The sequence below is a fragment of the Hemiscyllium ocellatum genome, chromosome 32 (assembly GCF_020745735.1).
Source record: "Hemiscyllium ocellatum isolate sHemOce1 chromosome 32, sHemOce1.pat.X.cur, whole genome shotgun sequence".
Classification (NCBI taxonomy): domain Eukaryota; kingdom Metazoa; phylum Chordata; class Chondrichthyes; order Orectolobiformes; family Hemiscylliidae; genus Hemiscyllium; species Hemiscyllium ocellatum.
In genome coordinates, this window is record NC_083432.1 from 18,358,996 (window position 1) to 18,376,043 (window position 17,048).

Genomic DNA, 17,048 nt, shown 5'->3' on the forward strand with positions numbered 1-17,048 from the left:
AAGATCTTCAGCCAGAAAAAGACACTGACGATGACAGCCGCTGTATGGTTTTGAAATTAGGTTCATATAATTTTAATAAATATTTTATTGGAACAGTATATTATAGAGTTGGAAATAGAAAATAAGCAGTTAAGAGAAAGGGTGGGGCTTAGAGTTGTGAATAGTTGTTGTTTAATGTTCACCTTTAGAGTTAAAGACTAAATTGATATTGTTTTCTTTAAATAGTGGAATTTGGAAATTCTTTGTCACTCATCTTTTGACAGATTACGAGGTCAGGTGAGCTTTTGTGTGTTTGGTTTAATTAACAGAGGGGTTCACCGCCATGTCATAACACACTCCTCTTAAAATGTGGAACCACATTGGCCATCCTCCAGACCTCTGGCATCTCTCTCGTGGCTAGAGAGGAATTAAAAATTTGTGGCAAATTCCTGCCTTGCCTCCCACAGTGACCTGGGATGCGATTCCACTAGGTCAGCGGATTTGTTTGTGTTTAAGCCCAACAAAGCCTCCAAAACCTCCCTGTCCTATGTCAAACTGTGCATGTTCCTCACAGTCCCTTTTCCTATATTCTGTATCTGTGTTCTCCATTTCCAGAGTGAAGAATAAAGTATTCATTTAATACCCTTCCAATATCCTGCAGCTTCACACAAAGGTTGCTCCCTTGGTTCCTATTGTGCCCTAATCTTTCCCTGGTTAATCTCTTCCCCTTAATGTATTTATAAAATATCTTAGGATTCTCCCTAATCCTGTTAGCAAATCCTTTCTCATGCTCCTTTTTTGCTCTTCTAATTGTTTTCTTAAGTTTCCTTCTGTACTTCCTGTGTTCCTCTATGGCTGCAGCTGAGTTGTCTACTTTGGACTTGCTAAATGCCCCACTCTTCTTCCTCCTCCAATCCTGAATTGTCCTAGACATCCAGGATTCTCTGAACTTATTGTTCCTACATTTCCTTCCCTGGAGTAAATGTTGCACCTGTACTCTCCCCAGCTCCTTTTTGAATGTGCCCCATTGCTCTGCTGTAGACTTACTCACAAGAAGTTAGCCCAGTTTGTTGTGGCCAGATCCTGCTTTATTTTAATAAAATTTGCCTTCCCCTAGTCCAAAACCATCATTTGCACGCCATCGTTTTTCTTGTCCAGAACAAATTTGAACTGAACCATGTTCTGATCGGTATTGCTAAAATGTTCCCTCACTGCTGCATTAAACATCTGGCCAGATACTTTCCACAGAAGCAGATCCAGCACTGTGTTGTCCTTTGTTGGGCCTTTTATATATTGATATAAAAAACTCCCCTGGATACATTTTAAGACGTCGGCCCACTCTAAACCATTAACACTATGGCTATCCCAATTTATATGGAGAAAGTTGAACTCCCTGAGTATATTTACCCAATTATTACTCCTACACACCTCTGTGAACTATTTACAGAGTTGCTCCTCTATTTCCTGATGACTTTTTGGGGGCCGTATAACACACTCCCAGTAAACTGCCTCCTTAATATTCCTAAGTCCTAGCCACAAAATTATCATCTCTCCTTACTGTAGTAATTGACACCTTAATTAATAGTGCTACCCACACCCTTCTTACACCCTCCTCTGTCTCACCTAAGAATCCTATAGCTCAGAATGTTAAGTTGCTAGTCCAATCCTTCCCTCAAGCATGGTCCTGTGATAGCAACCATATCATACACCCAATGTGTCAATCCATGCCACTCACTCATCGGTCATAACTATTACATCCCGAGTATTAAGGTGAAGTACATCCTGCCTTGTCTTACTCTCTTGACATTCAATATAGAACTCACTATGGCTTACTTCCCTTGCTGTAACATGATATGTCTCCATTTCATTGATATTCTGTGTCCCCTCCCCCTCCTAGACGAGATAAAACTCCACCCTGGGGTCACATCTTTGGCTGCAGAAACACCTGTCTGCTCCCCTAACTAAAGAGTCCACTATCACTCTTACCTTCCCTCCCCACCCTCATTTAGTCAAACTGCTTGTGATGCCAGAAGCTTGGCTCTGACTGCATTCCTCTGAAAGACCCGCACCTTCATCAGCTTCCAAAATGGAAGTGTGCGAGATCCCAGGGGACACCTGCACTACCTGCCTATTCTTTCTGGTCTGTCTGGTGGTCAACCATTCCCTTCTTTTCTCTAATCACTTCAGCTGTGGTATGACACTCTCTTTAATGTTTCTATCCATGTAACCCAGCCTCACGGATGTGCTCTGGTATCTCCAACCGCTGCTCAAGCTCTGAGACCTGGAGCTCCAGCTTCTGCAGCTGGGAGCATTTCCTGCATATGTGCTCATCATCTGTGGTCATATGGCATTCCTAATAATAATGAAAAGTCTCTATTAAATAGACAACAGTCACAATATCATAGCATACTTGTCCTAACCATAATAATAGCACTTGAAGATCAAAGTAAAACATAAGTATCATTCTTCCTTTCATAATAAAATCTTTGTTTTAAATTAGTATCCTCAAAAGAAACTATAAATTGTTAGTTACACGATTCACAAATTCCTGAACAGAACGTTAATACAGTATGCAATATACTATAATATGCCGACAATAATGACTCTCATCATCTTATCCCTTATTTCCTCACATGAAAACTTGCACATTTTAAAAGTGCAATTCTTACCCAATTTTCAGCATTGGAAGCTTTCACTGTGCATTTGATTTGGCCCCATGGAATGATCTTCGATTTGAACAGTAAACTGTTACCAAGGAAAGCTGCAGGCCAGTCAATTTCAAGTACAGCATCACTAATTGCTGATGGACCATTGTTATGTAGCTAGGGTGAGACACAGAACGGATTATATAACACCTTTATTTCATAACCATTTGATCATTTTCAAATTAACTAACATACCGCACCATGATGAGTTAACTTCTTTTACCTCTTGATGAGAACAAGAGGTCACTGCTCTGCCAATCTGTTCACTAAGAAGCTTGTTATGATTATAATTCCCCTGTTTATTGAATACCCTTACTTCTTAAGTATCTGTCTCTGTCAATTGTTTTTGCAATCACAATATTTTGGGATTATGCATTAGACATTCTTGTGGTCATTTGAGTTTTTTGAGAATAAGCTTTTAGCCTGTTTAGTTCTAATATTATGAATGTCTTCCCCTGTTTTGGACTCCTTTGTGAATTGGAAGAGAGACCTCCTATCAACTGTGTTGTTTCTGATTTATATTTTCACATGTTCAATAACTTTCAGGTTGACATTGCAGGTTAAATTAACCCACTTTCGATAAAGCTCTACTGAATTAGAGCTGTTAACCTGGAGCTCTGGTAGTTTTATAGCTGACATATTCCCTAACTCTCAGCAGTTCTTCAAATGCACCACCGAGTCTGCAACTCAACTTGCAAGGCGATGCAAATGAGAGTTTGCATTCTGACAGGGCACACTATTCTGAATCTGTTCCTCCACCTCATCGAGCAACTGCACCACCCCTGGAGTCATTTGGATTTATCCAGTCTCACAAGAGAAAAGGACTCTATTTTTCATTAGGCCCTTCTTCGTTCAGGCTCAGTCACAATCCTAGTGTATCACCAGAAAACTGAGGCAAAAACCTGTATGGTCATAGCTGAGACACTGATTTCTAAAGAAAGATAAGAACAAATGAATTTGTATGTCAGGTCTTAAGGTGGGATTTTCACTAATGAGTCAGATAGCACAATTGGGAAATTTCCTGAGGCGCAGATCTGCCTCAGTTTAACATGCTTATTATCTCACAATATTCACTCCAAGGCAGAGTGAGGGATATATTGTGAGATAGAGTTGGGTCCAGAAGCAGATCTTAGATGACCATGGGCTAATAAGGTGTGTTGTGGTTCTCTGCGAATTCATGTCAGTTGTAATAAAGGTTGCCTTCCAGCCTTTACACTTCATGCTGCCCATAGCAACTCCCCATAGCACCTCATACTCTCCATGCCAACTCATTTCCCATTCATGCCCATTCACCCACAATGCACTATGTATATAATAACAATGGCATGTGTGGAACTGCTGAGAAAGAAAAGAACACTCATTCAGAGATATTTTAAAAAATTATTGGCTGTTCCTACAACTCTATAAATGCCAATCAAACAGACCATTAAAATATCAATAACAGAGGTTTCAAACACTTTATATCTCTTAATCAAGTCTGAATAAACAATTATTCCTTTGTCAACTGCTTACAGAAAGAACAACTTATTTTCACTGTGTAAAAGTGTCATTCGAACAAAGCCAAGAATTTGGTTTGCTTGTTAAAACAGATTCCCCACTGAGTTATTGCTTTGATGGTCTGGGTTCTCAACTGAGCTTGCATACTGGAGAATACCTTGTGAAAGTGCAGAAAAGGAGCATGAGTTGGAAATGGGTTAGAATGGAAGGTATTGGTAGGAAGGAATTGATATTGAATGGAAGGAATGGGCCACAAAAAGAGGATAGGTGTTATAGAATTAGCATTTTCAATGCATTTTTCAAATGGTTCCAGAATCCAGACTATGTTTCATGATGCCTCTGAGGGGCTATGAGCCATGGAAAAGCTGACTTCACAGGAATTGGGGCCTGGGCGATATTATCTTTGCAATGGAACTAAACAGGTCCAGAATGCAGAGCACGGATTCGCTACCTGCTTCCTTATCTCATGCCAGCAAAAAATTATTGTTGTCAGGGATGTGATAGAAATCCTGGAATCTGACCACCCCCACTGTTTTTAAATGACTCCAGATTTATTCCAACCCCACGAAGGTCCAGCCCTTAGGTCAATAAGATTTATTCCCCTCACATGCTGTCCATGTTGCCACCAATCAAAGATGCTATTTTATATCAACTTTGTCCAATTAGTATTCATGATTCGATTTAAATTCACTTCTTACGTGGTTTTCCCATCGAAAAACATCTTGTTACTCACTGAGATTTAATACAGCAAGACTGTATGCCAGTCTACATCAAAAGGCTTTATCAACTACCATATCACCTTCAGAAATGCATGTCCAGTTTAAAAAGTGCATTTGCTGAGATTTGTTTTTTCAACAATGAGTCCATTGACATTTCTGAGAAAATTGTGATCATATTTCTTCTATTAAACAACTGACCCACACAGGGAGGAGACACAACATATGTAAATTTAGTGGCTCACTGGAAACTATATATGGTATTGTTGCTGTCATGTTGTTAACTGGATAAAAGCACCCACAAAGGATAGCTGATGTACATTGGTTCACCTTGAACATATGACACAGAAACAGATCATTGAACCCAACTAGTCATTCCAATCCACATTAATCTCACCTGAGTCCATCAACTCAGTTCAGCCTCACGGAATTTTATTTTCTTCTAGTTTTCTTTTGGAATTATTCTATTCACCTCAATGACTTTCTGTAGTACTGTGTTTTACATTTTAACCACACTCTGAGTGAAGTCATGACTCTGTAGACTTTATTAGTAATATAAGTCATTTGGTTCGATTCCCATCTTGCACTTCCATCAGGGCTCCTGATGAAGGGCTTATGCCTGAAACGTCTATTCTCCTGCTCTTCGGATGCTGCCTGACCTGCTGTGCTTTTCCAGCACCACACTCTCGACTCTAATCTCCAGCATCTGCAATCCTGACTTTCACCTCTGTGACCTTAGTCCAATCAATAGTTTGACAATAATGAGCCTCGTGTTAGGTGGGGAAATGTGGTCAAGGGGTCAGGCTGACAACTGTTCGGTGACCATGAAAAGACATTTACAGGTGGAAAATTGGTTTGAAGCTGACTAACTCCGAAGCCCTCTCCTCAGTCATAACCCACTAACAGTGGGCTAAATCCACCCATTACTCAGGGGCAAGGCCTACCCTTGGGTGATGCTAGTCAATCTGAATGGTCAGCAACCCCCATTACTGCTGGCAGTGCCAGAACTTAGTTGTGGGCACTAGGAATCTTCAGAAAGGCATCCAAAAAAAATCATGGCTGACCTGTGAAGGCAAGCTCTGTATTTCATGGTGGTGGAGACTCCGAGAGAGAGAGAGTTGGGTGAAGAGATGGAGGCAGGTTCTGCTGGGCAGGTATTGCTGAATTCTATGTGGGTGGCATCTGGTGCCCTGATATACTTAGGGCATCCCGGAATAAACTTCCCCCTTATATTCTTCCCAAATTTAGTCATGTAGGTATTTAAAAATAGCTTGCCCATTCCTGTCTGACTGTCCACATTAGCTATATTTTGGCATGGGCAGGATATTAAATGAGTCAAGGAAGAGGAGAAGAAGAGAAATTTCTAGACAGTGAATGAAATGTGGAATTCTCTGCCGCAGAAAGTGAAACTATAACACTGAATGTTTTCAAGAAGGAGTTAGGCATGGTTCTTTGGGGTAAAGTGATTAGAGACTATGGGGAGGAAACAGGAACTGGTTACTGAGCTGGGTGATCTGTCATGATCATAATGAATAGCAGAGCGGACTCAAAGGGCTGAATGGCCTACGTCTGCTCCTATTTGCTTTGTATCAATGTTTCTAAGTCAGTCGAGCTTTTATTAATCTGAGAGGCCATTAACAAGCTCAATTAACCCTTAATTATGTTTTTGCATAAGTGGGTCTGTCTGAGTTACGGGCTGAAATTGGAGGTGGGTGGGTAGGCAACGGGGGGGGGCGGGAGGGGGCACCTTGGGACATATCGTACACATCCCCACATAGTGGGTGCATATCTCCCAGTGTTGATGTATAGTGGGGACATTGCTGGTCTCAATTCTGGTGTTCATTATACTCAAAGAGCCTGGTAACTGTAAAATGTAAAGAAGGATTAATTAGGTGAGAGATTCCGAACATTGGCAGTTGGAATACAATAAGATTAATGTGGATTAGAAACACTGTTACTGACTAACCTGTCAAAAGATCTAATTCTCTGCTCTGTATTCCACAGAAACCTTATTATATGGGTAGTTGTCACTCTATTAGGTGAACTTATTCATTGAGCATCATTGTAGCCAAAATTTCACAACTGGGAGACATGGTGAAGATTGGCAAATGTTATTGATGCAAAGATTCAATGATCTGTGATAAAGGCTCAAATCTCACCGTGAAGCTGGTGGAATTTATGTTCATAAATCTGGATTTGAAAGTTAACCTAATTAATATTGTGGCACAGTGGCTCAGTGGTTAGCAGTGCTGCCTTACAGCATCAGGGTAAAACAAGGATGCTGGAAACCAGATTCTAGATTAGAGTGGTGCTGGAAAAGCACAGCATTTCAGGCAGCATCCGAGGAGCAGGAAAATTGATGTTTCTGGCAAAAGCCCTTCATCAGGACCTGGGTTCAATTCCATCCTCAGGAGACTGCCTGTGTGGAGTTTGCACATATTCCCCGTGTCTGTGTGGGTTTCCGCCGGGTGCTCCAGTTTCCTCCTACAGTCCAAAGGTGTGCAAATTCAGTGGCTTGGTCATGCTAAATTGGCCATAGTGTGCAGGGATGTGTGGGTTAGGTGCATTAACCTTGGGAAATTCAGGGTGAAAGGATAAGGGATGTGTTACTCTTTAGAGGGTCAGTGTGAACTTGTGGGGCCAAATGGCATGTTTTCACACTGAAGGGATTCTATGGTATTCTATTCTACAGTGATATTGACCAAGAAACTATCACTGATTTGTTAAAAACCCATCTAGTTGGCTTTAAAGAAAGAAATCTGTTAGCATTACCTGATCTGATGCATGTGTGATTCCAGACCCATAGCAATGTGACTGACTCTTAAATGCCCTCTTCGATGGCTCAGAAAGCCATTGAAATCAAAGGCAATTAAGGATGGACAAAAAAATGTTGGCTTAGCCAATGACACCCACATCTTATGAAAGAATCAAAAAGTAGAATAGCTGCCAGCATGAGATCAAATTGATGTAGTAAATGCCTCCTCTCTGTCCCAAGATGTGGACACTGCTCAAGACATGAAATTATTTGCTCAACCAGCAGGCATGCATATAAAAATGGCAACATCAAAAGCAAAAGATGGCATAGCAGATAGCCATCAAAATGCAGTACCTTTAAATCTGGCAGGTGCCGTACCTACCTCATAGGTGTGTTGTATCATTGGCAGAGACTCATTCTTCACTTCTAGATCTGCAGGTGACTCGAGATCAACATAGGGGAGGACAATGTTCTCAGGTAGTGAAGCCCTGATATTAAAAGACAACAAGTTATGAAGAAACTCCAAAATCTCTAATTTTAAATAATTTTGTTCCTTTGATCAATTTTCTCACAACATGCAACCATTCCCTGGTTTGCCTCAGATTAATTGTTCAACTTCTTTGATTGAAGAGAGATTCCTAAATGCTGGGGTCGATGTGCCATTTTCCTCTGTTTATCATGAATAGAGATTATAGCTCACATTAATAGATTGACATGTTGGGAGCGGGGTGTTGCATTGCATTTTAATAACAGCGACAATCTTTCAACGAATAGAAAGCAAGTCAGTTCCGCAATGCAACACCATCTGCTTGATTTTCCTTTTTGTGTACCGTTTAGGTGATACCCAGTGTTCAAACAGTGAAAAACGGTCTTATATGTGCTGACTTGTGATTCAATTGCCTGGAGATGTCATTCTCCGATTTTGCAGACTGGTAGAGCAATCACTGTAGCTCTAGACAGACGGAGTTGTGAGAGTATTTTTAAATCAGTGAAGAACACCAAAGAACCAAGTCAAGGAGCGTTTCCCTGGAGATGGGGGAGTTCAAAACAAGGGAATATATTTAAAAGGTAGGAGGAGAAAGGTTTAAAAAATACACAAGGGGCACCGTTTTACGCAGAATCTTGTTTGTGTGTGGAATGAACTGCTGGAGAAAATGGTAGATACAGGTACAGTTATATGTTTAAAAAGTGTTTGGATAAGTACATGAATAGGAAAGACTTGGAGGGATATGGGCCAAATGCAGAGAGGTGGGATTTGATTAGTTTGGGAATGTGGTCAGCATGGACTGGTTGGATGGAAGGGTCTGTTTTAGTACTGTATGACTCTATGACTCTAAGCTGGGCATCTGTTCACATCAGTGATATTGGATGGTGAAGCTTTCCTGCAAGTCACACTTTGTCCTGTTCATTGTTGCTGAACGAAAATTCTGGAACTCCTAACAGCGCTGCAGGAATACTTTCACCACATGAACTGTAGCATTTTAGGGAGAAGGCCCATATCAATTTTCTTTGAGGAAAATTAGAAATAGGTCATAAATACCAGCCTTGCCAGCAACATTCACAATATAGAAATTAATCTAAAATTATTATCACTGCTCTATCCTGTGCTGGCAAAGCATATCTCATGCTTCCCTGCATAGGTACAGATGGTTTTCTTTGTGTGGTAAGGTGAAGGCTATTTGTTTGATGCTGGCTCCACATCTTTGGCTTTTAAGCCCAACAAGCAGTGCAAATAATTACTTCTCTTATGTCCACAGTCTTGAGAAAGAGTCAGTGGGTCATTATGTACAAGGCAGTTCGGTGAATGCATATTATACTGTGGGTAAGCCACATTTTCAGTGAGTGCATGTCAGAGGTAGAGTTATATCAGAGATGGGTTAATCCTGCCAGGAACATGGGAAGGCAGGATTACTCCTACAGTTCACAATACCACACATTAAAGACAATAAAAATAAATTTGAAAAGATAACAAGACTGATTCTTACCCTGTTAGATAAATCTGGGTCACAACTTGAACAGGGAACGTCAAATAGATCTCCTCACTGCTGGAATTTTGTATGTTTTTACTGGAAAATTAAATTGATATCAAGTTACTGAATGATAAGAGTAAGGAGCCAATGTTCCAAGAAATAATTTGTTCCATTATCTGAACCTTGACAATAAATCATAATCTTTTACATTTTCTCATGACTACATGAATGAAAATCAATGCAGATAGAAGTGGAGGTGAAATGGGACTGATGACATTATGAGATAGACATTGAATAGCTATTTCAATGTGATGGTATAATGAAGAGAGCTGTTGGATGTGATGAGGCAGCGTTCTCAGTAAGAGTGAAGCCACAGTCTTTCATAGAACTAGAGGTTTCCCCCCATGGGATTAATCAAGGTATCCTTCTTCATTAATGCATGATACATAATGGACTGCAATATTTAGGAATGATTTGATTGTATTTGGGTCCAATATGTTTTTGTGTCAGAACATCAATGAGATGCATATTTTGTATCTCAACTTTTCTGTTTTAGCTCATACACTATTATACTTGTAATTATTCTGATCATTGAGTGTGCATATTGTGTAATTAATTAATTTTTATTTTCAATTATAAAAATCATGAGCCATACCCTTCTCTGAGCCAGCCTAATCCCTTACAAGATGAGTCTAATCTGCTCAGAAGTTTTAGAAAACAGCTCATGAAAAATATGTTTTTCCCACTAAAATTAAGGAAAATATGTTCTAAAGGAGGTAGCAGTGTGAGGAATCTCCCTCAGACTCAATGATATTTGTGTTCTCTCTACCTCCACTCTCTATTTCACCACTGTTGGGCACTCTAACCTCAGTTCCTGAGATTTATCTTCAGGTCACTGAGATTGAGGTAAATGGCATGATATTCATTAGACTCAATACACGAACTTCCTATGGAAGGCTGACAGGAGGTTAAAGGAGCTCATATGTTAAATGTCAATGAGGCCCTAGGCCCAATTTCCACCTCAGTAATTTAAACATGACCTGAACAAAACCTATCACAGACAAAGGATAAAATTTCTGCTTTCGTATTTACTTGTCTCAGAGGTAGATCCATACACCCTTTTTTAGTTTTATGGCAGCCTGGTAGCATTAATCATAGGGTAAAATGCCCGAAATGTCGATTTTCCTATTCCTTGGATGCTGCCTAACCTGCTGTGCTTTAACCAGCAACACATTTTCAGCATTAGTCATAGACCTGGAAAGACTCATGCATTCCAACATCCAGGATATTCCTCCTTTTAGCAATTTTGAATATCAAGCCTGGCTTGATATTCTTTGTAACTTGTTTATTTGACCCACTATACATTATTTGCCAGTAATTGTAGACAAATTGAGGGTGGTATGGTAACTCAGTGGTTATTACTGCTGCCTCATAGCACCAGGGACCCAGGTTTGATTCCAGCTTCAGGTGAGTGCCTGTGTGGAGTTTGTACATTCTTTCTGTGTCTGCATGGGTTTCCTCTGGGTGCTCTGGTTTCCCTCCACAGTCCAAAGATGTGCAGGTTAGGTGGATTGCCCAGAGTATTCAAGGATGTGCAGACTAGTGGATTGGCTATGGAAAATGCAGGGTTACAAGGATAAGGTAGAGTGGGATGTTCTTCAGATGGGCTAAGTGGCCTGCTTCTACTCTGTAAGGATTCTATAACACATTTCCTTGGAATTGTCTCCTATCTGAGTTAAGTATATCATTTATACCTTTTTAAAAATGTTCTCCTATTGGATCTGCATCTGCCTGCAACCTGATTTCCCCCCCCCCCCCCCCACCCCAAAATCATTGATGAAGATGATGATGTTCAACAAGCCCAGAATGATCTTGTGCTACTTCTCTGATGCTAGGCCTCTGAGGCAAACTCCTTCCCAAAACCGTTAATGACAGCTCACTATCAGAATACAATTTCATATCTAGCTTCAAATCTGCACAAAATCCCACAGGATTCATCTCTTTGAAAAACCTGGCCAACAAGGTTTTCAAAATTAAGATATTCAAATAACTGCACAGAGGCCAGTATCCCATCACTAAATCACCCTTTATTTAGACGTGTATTGTACATGGGCTGAGACCAGCCAACTCAAAGCCAGACTGAGGAGATCTTCTGAATCTCCTGTTTATATCAGTCAGCCAGGGCTCCCTGATTAGCCCAGGGTTAACAGCCACGATCAAGAATCTCACAGTCAATGAGATCCACTTGGCCCTGATTCTAATCACTACAGATATGCAATGGCAACCAGCCTCTTACATCCTCATCTCACCCATTCCTCACCCCAGGAAGTTACCCATATCTTTCAAACTTGTAATCAATCCACAAATAAACACTCTTAACACTTTCTGACGTCTGACAGTTAAGTCTCATTCTGAGCTCATGGTCCAATCAAAGATCTTAGAAGAACTTTCACCTCCCAAATCAGTGGCAATCTTTTCCCAGATTAAATCTCTCCAATGTGGGGCATTATTCCATTTTGTCCTCTTTTATGCTTCAACATAGAAGATCACTCCATCATTATTTAATGTTTCACCTCCATTCCCTATTCTGTAGCTAACTAGGTCTGGTTTCTCCTCATTTCACATTGACCTAGCCAAGTATTATCAGTTTGTCTTCACCCTCATCCTCACCTATATGCTTCAATTCTGTGGCATCATCTCAAACTATGGCGTCAGCTTTCTCTCTATATACAAATACATTCAGACTTTCTGGCAGTGAGTAGAGAGAAAAAAAACATCAACACTCGCTATCAATCTTTCACTGAAACAGAGCAACTCCTGAAATTCACACATTCACGGTGAAAAGAGGAAATTCAGGAGTTCCTGTCAGCGATTAATGTTGAGGCTCATCCACTTTTCAATCAATTAGAAATCACTGAACTGATGAAAAATTTACACTGTTAGTTACACAGAAGAAACCTTTGAATAACTGACATCTTATGGAAAATTTTATAGTTTCATAATTGCTACTTATCAGCATCACTGGCCCTGCAATTTTATTTTATATTTGTGAAATATCAAATTTCTCCAATAATTAAAAATTAGACATTTAAGGTTTTTTTTATACAGCTAAAGAATTTGTTTGTAGTATTTCAACTTCTACTTTGATTGTGGGCATACCCAATTATTTAATTCACTCCCTGTAAAATGTTATATTTAAAAAAGAGCATCTTCCTTTCCGGTTTGTTGTCTGTGAGGATTATCCTGTTTAAAGACATTGTTGTTTCTGGACACTGGGAGATCCCCTGGACTTGGTCTCAGATTTAAACATCAAAACAGCGGAAACCAATGCCACCAAGATTCCAGATGCTTATGGACATCTTTCTTTGTGTCCAGAGTATGCATCGTCAATTCATTGACCACAGACACCAAGCCATTGCATGTTATTGTAATCAATGAGGTGACTTTGTTCAAGGTGAAGCCTCCCATCAATCCTTGCAAAGGACTGACTGGGCTGTACAAATGTACCGTCAATCTGAGAAGTTTTGACCTCATCAAATATTGTCCAACTTCTCACATATAGGATATCCTCTTCACACTTACAGGACGTATTTCTGACCAGTCCTATCTTCAGCAACCCCATCTACAACTGCCTCCTGTTCTATCACAAGACAACAGAAGGCATGACAAATCTTTCCCTATCTGTGAAGAGTTATTTAGAATCATTGAATCCCTACAGTTTGGAAGCAGGCTATTCAGCCCATCTTGTCCATACCGCTGCTCTGACAAGCATTTCTACCCAGACCCTCTCCCCCTTCGCTATCCCTGTAACCCTCTATTTCACATGGCTGATCCACCTAGCCTGCATATCTTTGGACTGTGGGAGGAAATTGGAGTACCCAGAGGAACCCATGCAGACACTGGGAGAACTTGCAAACTCCACACAGATAGCCACCTGAGGCTGGAATAGAACCTGGGTCCCTGATAATGTGAGGCAGCAGTGTTAACCACTGTGCCGCACTCACTTACTGCATGGTTGGATGCACCACCTTCTCACCAGTGGCCAAGCTTTCCCGAGACATTATTTTCTTGCCTGGAGAACACTTTTATAAAGATTGGCCAGCGTGGGCTGCTTTGTGGCTTTCATAGATATTTGTCATGGGGCTTTAATCAGAGTTGCATGTTTTAGCCCATTCACTGTAAGGCTCTGTAATATTTACCTTTTAATCTGCATGCTGAGCGTGATGTTCTCCACCTGGTCCAAGTTGTGAACCATGAAATGGAACCTTGCCGATATCTAAGGAGAAGCAAATTAAACAAAGCTTTTCCATTGTCTTCATCATTGGTGCAGTAAAGTGACTAGCTGTGTACTTATCAAAAAATCAAGCAGCAATTACTAATCAATACACAACAAAGCAAATATTCCAAGTCTGGATTAATATATTCAAGTAACAAGCCAGAATTTATTTTCTACAGCCTGCATTCTGGCCCTTTGAGCAGTTGATTTGTCATTACAATATGAAGCATGAGGTGAGCTGGTTAACAGTGAGGTCATGAGGACATGTGGGATTAATGTCTAACGTGCACCTGATGAGCATAATCTGTAGCATTCTCACACAAGAATAAACTGACCTTCAGAAGATGTACCGAAAAGGTTGATTAAAATGTATACTTCCTGTCAAACCTCAGTAAGCAGCCAATCATGAGGTGGATGATTCATTGTCAAGCACACTGCCTCATGAGTAACATAGTTCAGGAAGGTCTTGGGTCAGACCCTGGTTTCCTCTGAGAGAGTGCTTTGTGGGTTGGGTGGAAATGTCCCTGTTCCAATCAGGAGAAGCAAGTGACAAGAATCAATCCCTGGGGTTTTATTCAGCTTATTCTTGAGATGTGGATGCCATTGGCATGCATTGCTCAGCCATAGTTGACCTTGAAAAGATGCCAGCGGGCTACTTTATTGAAGAGCTGTAGTCCAATTGATATCTAATGAATTGTCTTAGAAACAGCATGTGTGAGCATCAGTCACCTGCTGTGATGTACATCCCTTTCCCCTCGCCACTTCTGATCTGAAACTCCCACAGTCTCTTAGCTGTCATGCCAGATATAGGCGGGAGGATGCCAGTACTATGGCAGCATAATGGCTCAGTGGTTAGCACCAGGGACCCAGGTTCAGTTCCAGCCTTGTGTGACCGTCTGTGTGGAGTTTGCATATTCTCCCTGTGTCTCTGTGGGTCTCCTCTGGGTGCTCTGGTTTCCTTCCACATCACAAAGATGTGCAGATTAGGTGAATTGGCCATGTTAAATTGCCAATAGTCTTCAAGGCTTTATAGGTTAGGGGCATTAGGCAGGGGAAATGAAAAGCAGTAGGGTAGGAGTATGGGTCTGGGTGGGTTACTCTTTGGAAAGTTGGTATGGACTTGTTGGGCCAAATGGTCTGTTTCCACACAGTAGGGATTCAATGATTCTCCTGTGGAACCCAACCCCAGAAAAAGCAAAGGAAAAACAATTAGGGTAAATATTGGGTAAATTATACATCCATATATTACGATATTGCTATATTATACATCGTCTCTTGAATTCACCCTTCAGTTTGCGCAGTACTTTGTTCCACTGTGATCTGTAAATACCATCATTTAAATATTCTTTGGATCTCACCTGTGCACCACTTTTCATAGGATTACCGAGGTCACAGATCAAAGTTTTTGTGGCATTCTCCGCCTGCACGTTACAGCTCAGCTTCGTAGTGCCCTTAAAGAAGAACATGTACAAACTTATGAAAACAGCAAGAAATATAACCTGTCAACATCAAAGAAAAAAACAGTCCAAAATTGTATTGTACAGGAATTGTACGATCATAACTTTGAGATTCCAAAAGGGTGAGCCCAAGAATAGCACCATCCCTTGGCTGAGATTAAAGAAAAGGTGGATCAAACTTGGAACCTTGTATAGTTATATCCCATAGTAAGGGTACCCTGAACTGATTTTCAAGTTGTCCTGAGTGTTGTGTAAAAGAGGTCACTTTAACATTGTGTTTTGTATAGATCAAACGTATTTTCCAGCAGGATTTAAACTAACCTAATGATAGGGGCCTTTCAAATCATAGAATTCCTACAGTGCGGAAGCAGGCCATTTAGCACATTGAGTCCATACTGACCCTCTGAAGAGGATCCCACCACACCCATTTCTCTTAATCTATTCCTGTAACCCTTTATTCCCCATGGCTAATCCACCCAACCCACACAACCCTGGGAACTATGGGCAATTTAGCATAGTCAATTTACCTAACCTGCACATCTTTGAACTGTGAGAGGAAACCAGAGCACATGGAAGAAACCCACGCAGACACAGGGAGAATGTGCAAACTCCACCCAATCACCTGAGAGTAAATTGAACCTGGGCCCCTGGCACTGTGAGGCAACAGTGCTTACCACTGAGCCACCATGCTACCCTCAATTCATCCACAATTACTGGAAAGTAATGTGTAGTGGGAAGGAACTATGGGTTAAATAAACAAGTTACACATTAATAGAGGATTAGTAGAGGACCCTGAGGTCAGCACAATCAGGGCCAGGCCAAAGGAGAGTCTAACTTTTACTTTAACTTGAAAACAAATCTCTCTGCCACATTAACTCCAAAGTAGCAGCAGCAGCAGTGAGTGAGCTGGCGGTGCTCTGAGGACATGAGCTGGCCACTTTCACATGATAAGGACTTTTGAGTAGAGTGGCTTCCCTCTGCAAGCAGGAAGATAATCTCATTAAGGGCACAACTAGTTCCCAAGGACTCCATGTTTTTAAAATTGCTGACAGGAAGGTCAACAGACCCAAAACCATCAGAGGTTGGTTGCTGCTTCTATTTTCTGATACTTTTACTTTGATTTGAACAGGAGTAGCTCGATAGCACATGTAGCGTATTGAAAGATTGTGTTATCTTGCTTTCCCAAATGGTGAGGTGTCAATAAGTTTACTTCAGTGATAGTAGTTTGTGGTTGACCATAGAGTAAAAAGTGAGGCCTGCAGATGCTGTAGATCAGAGCTGAAAATGTGTTGCTGGTTAAAGCGCAGCAGGTCAGGTAGCATCCAAGGAACAGGAAATTCGATGTTTCGGGCACAAGCCCTTCATCAGGAATGAGGAAAGTGTGTCCAGCAGGCTAAGATAAAAGGTAAGGAGGAGGAACTTGGGGGAGGGGCGATGGAGATGTGATAGGTGGAAGGAGGTCAAGGTGAGGGTGATAGGCCGGAGTGGGGTGGGTGCGGAGAGGTCAGGAAGAAAATTGCAGGTTAGGAGGGCGGTGCTGAGTTCGAGGGAATCGACTGAGACAAGGTGGGGGGAGGGGAAATGAGGAAACTGGAGAAATCTGAGTTCATCCCTTGTGGTTGGAGGGTTCCCAGGCGGAAGATGAGGCGCTCTTCCTCCAACCGTCGTGTTGTTATGTTCTGGCGATGGAGGA

General features: G+C 41.2%; 1 protein-coding gene across 1 annotated transcript in view; it reads right to left on the bottom strand.

Moving 5' to 3' along the window:
• The window catches only part of LOC132830713 (integrin alpha-8-like), a 158,805-nt gene that overhangs the window by 25,359 nt on the left and 116,398 nt on the right, over positions 1 to 17,048 (bottom strand). The window contains exons 21-25 of the mRNA XM_060848536.1: positions 15,257 to 15,349; positions 13,822 to 13,898; positions 9,638 to 9,718; positions 8,035 to 8,140; positions 2,649 to 2,801 (exon numbers count right to left, since the gene is read on the bottom strand). Of these exons, the coding sequence (XP_060704519.1) occupies positions 2,649 to 2,801; positions 8,035 to 8,140; positions 9,638 to 9,718; positions 13,822 to 13,898; positions 15,257 to 15,349 (510 nt within the window). The remainder of the gene's footprint in view (positions 1 to 2,648; positions 2,802 to 8,034; positions 8,141 to 9,637; positions 9,719 to 13,821; positions 13,899 to 15,256; positions 15,350 to 17,048) is intronic.